The sequence below is a fragment of the Andrographis paniculata genome, unplaced genomic scaffold (assembly GCF_009805555.1).
Source record: "Andrographis paniculata isolate CXL003 unplaced genomic scaffold, ASM980555v1 Contig43END, whole genome shotgun sequence".
NCBI lineage: Eukaryota > Viridiplantae > Streptophyta > Magnoliopsida > Lamiales > Acanthaceae > Andrographis > Andrographis paniculata.
Window position 1 is genome coordinate 2025771 of NW_026137577.1, and position 7196 is coordinate 2032966.

Below are 7196 nucleotides of genomic sequence, written 5' to 3' on the forward strand. Positions count from 1 at the left end.
AGTAGGCAAAGAGACAAAACAGAGTTGTTAAAGGAATATCATCCGCCATTGCCGTTGTCATTAGACTCATTACCTCAGCAGAACAATAATTGGTTTGAAATTTCGTCATCGAACAAAATAATTGGTTTGAATTTAATTAACGCGCTCGCACCACCATCTTTGGTTTATCCAAATTTCAATTTGTCCTTTTTATTTTCTGATATTTATTGGAGTACTATTTAATTTGCTTTTGCCATATAAAAATAAATATTTTATATAATTTTTTTATTTTTATTTTAAATTAAAAAATATTATACACTTTAATCTCATTTAAAATTTTGTATATTTTTTCATTTTAATTATACTAATTAGTTATCTTAATATTCATTTAAAAATATTTTTATTAAATAGTAATTATTTTCACTAATACATTATTTACGGTAAAAGGGACATCGCATCTGGAACATAATATTTTAATTATAGTGAATAGTTAAAAATAATATAAAAATAATTTTAATTTTGCTTTTTTGGTATAAAATTAACGATGTCATGGTAAAATAAAATTATTTGTAGAAAAAAATGGGATTATAATTACTAAAAAAAATACTTACTCGGTCACTTAGGGTGTGTTTGTTTGGGGGTTTGGATTTTGAGTTGGAATTTGAATAGTAAAAATTTTGAATTTGAATAGTTGTATGATGTGATGTTTGAATGTAAAATTTATTTTTAAGTATAATATAAAAAATGAAAAATAGGTGTTTGATTTGATGTTTTTAGGGGGAAAAAATGGGATGAATAGTAAGATTTTGTAAAAGTCTTACAACCGAACACACCCTTAATAAGTTTACATTTAGATTTTGCGTCATTATACTTATATTAAAAATATTTTTATATTTATATAAAGATATAATAATTAATATTTAAATACCAACACACAAAACACAAATGTAAACTTTAAAGTGGACGGTAGTAATTAATTCGTAATTCAATAACCTAAAATAAAAATATGTATACAAATATTATTTTATATATAATTTACAAAGGATAATTTTCAAAATAATTTTATACATTGTAATAAAATATTTATTATTCTTTAATCAATTAAAATATATATATATATATAATTTTGGCTAAAAATAAATGATAAAGATAATCACACAATCTTTGATGTACGAGGCTGAATTAGACCATCTACATCAATGAAACTCATAATGGGTTTCTTCTCTCTCTTCTCCTCAGCATTATATTATATTTCTGTCACGTCATGGTAGAAATCTATATCATTTTATACCTGCATCAAAGAAACTCATTTTAACAAATTTTAATTTCTTTTTTTTTTCTATATTACTAAATTATCAATTTTTAAAATAATTTAAATAATAATAATTTTATCTAATAAACATATTTATTAATATTTATTTAATAATTTAATTTATATGTTATAACAAATACTCCCTCAATTCCACCACAATTGACACTATTTCTATTTTTGTCTGTCCGTAATAATTGATACCTTTTTATTTTTAGTAAAAATTATTAAATCAAAACATATTTAACAAATATAAATCAACTTAATTAACTACTTAATATACAACATCATAAATGATATAAGACTCACTCAAAACCCCTTTATTTCTACCTCTCTCATCACAACAATAAATATTTTTATTTATATTTAAAACTACACATCTTTTATAAAATTGATTTATATTAATTATAAATAAACAAAAATATTTTTTTTATTTACTTGTATTATAGAAAATTTTATTCTCTACAAAATGATATCCATATTGCATATATTTTTTAATTGCTATATAATTTTTAAATATTTAAACATATATTTTAATTTTTTAATCATATATATTAAATTTATTTTAAAAATATAAATATTATTAATTATAAAAAAATAATACTATAATAATATCATGACTAATTATTATTAACTAATTAAACATCTTCACCTTAAATGTCCCTAATCAAATGATTCAATTCTGGTGGGAGGAATGGAGTATTTATTAAGATGATTATTATTATTATTATTATTATTATTATTATTATTATGTTATTATTTTAATTTTTTTTTCTAAAATACAATTAGTAATTATACCTATTTTAATTATTTTTATAATTTATTGAATAAATTATAAGATCATTACAAAATTAAATTATTATTAATTGATTATATTTAATTAAAATTTCTATTAATTAAAAATATGCCAATATTTATTTATTATAATAAATTAATTATATTTAAATATACAAAAATATATATTCAAGTATTAGTATTATTTTATAAAAAATAAAAATTTATGTAATATAAAAATATTAATATATATAATTTAAATAATATATATATAAATCTATTAAATTTTTTTTGCCACATATCTCAATTAAATTGGGATACATGACAATACTCAAGTACACAACTCTGACATTGACAGTTACTGGACAGAGCTATCGTATTTTTATTTCAATCTACAATTTTATTTTTTATTTTTAAAAATATATTTTACAAAATGGTATTGCACTGTAACAACGTCATAAATTGATATCAAATATAGCGCAAGATTGAGTGGATTTATGGCGCTGGTTGGAGATGCTCTTAGTCGTCTGTGACGTCCATGAGCCTCCTTGTTTAGGTACCATTTAGAATCATGTCCAATAATATACTTTCTCTTCCAACACGCTGCAACGTTGCTGCAATATTTTTAAATTTAAAATAATTAATTACATATATATATATATTATTTTATCACATTACTCAATTAAAAATAAATAAATGTACCCGACGCCTCAAGTCACCTGTCACACATGGTTCATTTAGTGTGACTTTTCCGTCAGGCCTGATCTGCAAGGTATTAGGTTCGGCCGGGGATTTATCCAGTACGCACTTTCGGATAATGGCTGCGGATTCCCACTTCATCCAAAAAAAAATAATAATAATAAATTAATAAATAAATGTATATTTCTCTTTCAAATTACATCACCTAATCTTTAAATTATTTCAAATTATCTTATTTAATACTATATACTTAAATATCCGTGCTAAACTCAAATATTGCACAATATTTAGGCAGGAGGAAGTACATTGTTAGTTTTTATTTTTCATAATAATATTAATAATATAAATTTTCACTAAAAAAAAATATTTTTAAGAGAGAGAAGGAATACAATATATCATATCCAACATCATTTCAAAAACATTAAAATTAAAAAAAAAAAAAAGATAAAATAAATAAATCAAACAATAGACACCAAATCATTTTTTAGAAATACACAATTCTTTAAACAGTATTTGAAGGCCTAAAAGAGAATCAACCAAAAGGCCTCATCAACAAACAAATTCAACGAATTTCAACTTAAGCCTCATAATATCATCATAAACACAAACTTAGTTCAACAACACCTCATTTCATCTCATCTCACTCCCACATTTATTCATCTTTTCTTTGGCTTCATCAATCTCAGAAAAAACTCATTAAATCAAGAACAAGAAGACACTTTAGCAGATCAAAAGCATCAAACCTGATCAAGAACACATCATCAGTTCGAAGGCGAGGTCATCGCAACGCTAACCGCATTCCAATCAGCCCTTTCCCGGCAAAGTCCGTCAGCAGCAGCAAGTTGATTCATCTGGACAACTTCCTCTGACTGTTTCTTGGCAGCAACGCTCTTCAGACGATGCCTCTCTGCCCTGGAACCGATCACCTGTCCTAGAATGGACGCTGCGATCGTGAATGCCATCGCAGACTTGGGCATCAGCACTGATTTCCTAAGCATGGCTATGAATGGGACGGCGGCATGGACAGCAGCGAACCATGATGGTGAGAATTTCTCTGTGTGTTCTCTCCAGATTCCGAGGGGGACATTCGCCGCCATTCCTAGTAGGCCTATCACAAGTACTTTTGCAGGTAGAGGCTGCGGGCGGAGGTTTTTGGCGAAAGCAGTTTTCGCTAGAGCACTTCTGGCAGCAACAATGGCGGGAGGACACCTGTATTTCATGCCGGGAGGAGGCTGAAGGACCTTCGCCACAAGAGGGAGGAAGTTGCCGACTGCCCGGTATGACTTTGCTATCGGGCAGTTCCCATTTCGCAACCACTCGTCACCCATTGCTTCGTGGCTTGATTTCCCGTCCTGAAAGATGAAAGAAAATCATCATAGGAAGTACAGAATATAGCGAGTCCATAATAAAATCCGGTAAAAATTGCAACCTTCAAGATCGGGGAGAAACAAAGCAAAAACACCCAAATGGCTCTTTAAAGATCGTCTCATATATATTAATAATTTAAAACTGGAAAATTTGTTTCGAACCCACCTATTGTTTCAAAAGTCTCCACTATTCTCTCTCATGATATGTCTCGTATTTTAGAGAATATTGCACAAAGTTTCTTAAAAATTGTACGAGACTTTCTCGTATTTTTGAAAATACTACACAGAATCCCTTTTAGAGGATTCACGGGGTTCTGTGCAATTTTTCTAAAACACGAAAGAGTCATACGTAGTTTCTAATAACAGGAAATAATGATGCAAACTTTTCAAATCATAAATGGATTTTGAGCAATTTTGCCTTTAAAATTATACGGCTGAAAAGACTGAAAAAATTGGGCTATTATTGCGAGTAGACATAAATTGTGTGATCAAAATTAAGTTCCAGCTAAGTTATAGCATCAAAATAGTAATGAGCATGTCTCGGGTAACTAGAAATGCAATTTTAGGTTCTCGACTACCTTCGAAGAAGAATCCTTTGATTTTTTGTTGTTCTTCTTCCACATCTCAGAGAAAGCATCAAAACCAAAAGGTCCCCCGAAGCCGAAAGAGGAGAGGCTGATGGTGGCTGCTTTCGCTGCCAGAGGGTTGAACTGCGCCGGTGCTTGCTCAGATGGAAGCTTCTCGGTGCAAATAAATGACTTCCCAGAAAGTGGAACGACGCCGTTCTGTCCATGGAAAAGCCTGAATGCCATATCAAAATTGGGACCATCCTCAAATATAGGACCTTGGGATTTGGCGTCTCGTTTCTGAAATAAGAAGACATATTATATTGCCTTGCCAGGAAGAAATGAAATGCAAACATGGGAAGTGAAAAGAGGTGCTGAACTTACGGGAAGAGGCAAAGCCATTGCGGATGAGAAGGAAAAATGAGTCGGTTCATTGATGTTTCTTAAAAATGGACACCGGAAAATGTCATCATTGAAATTTGACGATCCCCAATTCCCGTCTTCGAAGGAAAAATTCATTTTGGAAAATGATAATGTCCTCCTGCGCAAGAATGAACAGAATCTGAAAATCACATTTGCTGATACAATATATTGACTACAAAAGAAGGCTCTCGGAAGTAACCATTAAGCTCAAACAAGGAATACGAGCATTATTACGCTCGAAACACTACGCCCTCACTGAAATTCAACTCTGTATAAAGCAAATTCTCATTAATGCTACATTGAAGAGTATTTCATATAAGGTCCCGTTCGGTGGGATGGAGTTGGTTTCGAGGGTGAGTTTTAAATGGATGGATTTGAATTATTTTGTATTTGAAATACTTTATAATTAAAATCTATCGTTTGGTTGTAAGGAATATTTGAGATGACACAATATAAAGATTATTTGAAACATTAAAGATGATAGATTTGAAATCCACATACAACTTTGAAGATTTTTAACTTATTGAGTTCCCAAACAAAATGAATGAATTTGGTGGAGTCATTTGAAATACTTTTAACCCAAATCTCTCCAACCAAATGAGGCTAAGGGATTTGACAAAATCCAAATAAAGCCGACTATACCAAAAAAGTGCAACTTACAAATCGAAAACAGGCAGCAATCATGTAGTGACTGGGAACTAACAGCCACTCGAAAATTTTCTCGAGAACATTAGAGGTGTGTTTGTTCGGAGGTTTAGAACAACTGAGTTGGGATTTGAATAGTAAAAATTTTGAATTGGAATAGTTGTATGATGCGGTATAAATTGGTGTTGATGTGATATTTTGGGAAGAAAAATTTTGGATAAATAGTAGAATTTTGGCAAAATCCCTCGAACAAACACACGAATTCCGCAAAAATTACAATCAAATTATGGTTCATTTCGAATAATAACAGACATTATTAAGACAGAAATCTGGTCTTGAGTAATGTAAGGAAGTTCAGAAACACAACATCAAGATCCAAAACATTCAAAATAACCCTTACAATAAACCCTAACACATTGTAAAAAGATTAATAACACCAGAAACACTGTCTGTAACATTATTCCCAAAAGAAGAACCCCAATCAGATCTTTCACCATCAAATGCAATCAATTTCCTGATTGTAGAGCCAAATCAATTAAATTTAATCGAATCTAAAACACCTTTCCTTCTAAAATAGTAGCTTCATCCAATTTTATTGACTCATACCAAATAACCTGAAAATTTAAACCTACCAAGAAAAAACCCCAATTCAAACGGAACTGAATTTAAATCTCAGATAAACATCCGCCATTAAAATCACTTGAAGCCATCAAAACCCAAGGACAGACGAATTAGAGAAAGAACCCCAAACTTGACCTTTTCCATACCAGATCATTTCCATAAATTCATATAAAATAAAAAAAAAAAAAAAAATGAAAGAACTCGAACCATAACAAAAATTACCTTCAAAATTAAATCAGCCGATGCTCAAGTCTACGATCAAAAACAGCTTGAGCAAATTGGAATCCTGCGGGAGAGAGAGGGACTTGAAGGAATCAATATATATGCAAGAAAAGACGCAGCCAATGAAGAAGAAGATCGGCTAAACGGCGTCGTTGTGGTCGCAACTACTCCACACGCCCAAAGCAAAGGCGCGTGCACACCGAACGCCTATTTTAATTTTTTAATTTAATTTAACTGAGAAGAAACTCCTTCATTCTGTCTTTATTTGAAAAATAAAATAAAGAAAAAAATTAGGTCAACAATTGTAAGCTGTTCAATAATGTCAGTTCTCAACTAACCCCTAAAGTGGGGCCCATCTAATTAATTTTAGAATATACATTTATTTTAATTTTAAAAAATGATTAATTGACTATCCAGAAGATTTTTAATTTAATTTAAATAATAGTATTTTAATATTAATTAATAAAAAAATATTTATCTTATTTGTTCATAGTATTTTTTTATTTTATTATTTTTCTTTTGTTGAAAGGATGGTATATTTAAATTATATTTTAAAATTTTTAATTAATAATTTTTAAATTTTAATTAAAT

At 29.5% G+C, this 7196-nt stretch overlaps 1 protein-coding gene across 1 annotated transcript; it reads right to left on the bottom strand.

The window, feature by feature from the left end:
- Window positions 1-3206: 3206 nt before the first annotated feature.
- Window positions 3207-6769, bottom strand: LOC127251217 (uncharacterized). The gene is made up of 4 exons (XM_051274823.1): window positions 6606-6769; window positions 5079-5235; window positions 4707-4994; window positions 3207-4113 (listed from the first exon to the last, which is right to left on the bottom strand). Exons 2-4 carry the CDS (start codon window positions 5211-5213, stop codon window positions 3523-3525), a joined length of 1014 nt encoding a protein of 337 aa, XP_051130780.1. The 5' UTR covers window positions 5214-5235; window positions 6606-6769; the 3' UTR covers window positions 3207-3522.
- Window positions 6770-7196: the final 427 nt, after the last annotated feature.

Bases quoted from the DNA above. Each gene is read 5' to 3' on its own strand.
- LOC127251217 (XM_051274823.1), bottom strand. From the start codon at position 5,213: ATGAATTTTTCCTTCGAAGACGGGAATTGGGGATCGTCAAATTTCAAT. The intron at 4,995-5,078 runs GTAAGTTCAGCA...TTCTTATTTCAG, and splicing joins CAATGGCTTTGCCTCTTCCC to AAACGAGACGCCAAATCCCA. The intron at 4,114-4,706 runs GTAGTCGAGAAC...TTCATCTTTCAG, and splicing joins CAAAGGATTCTTCTTCGAAG to GACGGGAAATCAAGCCACGA.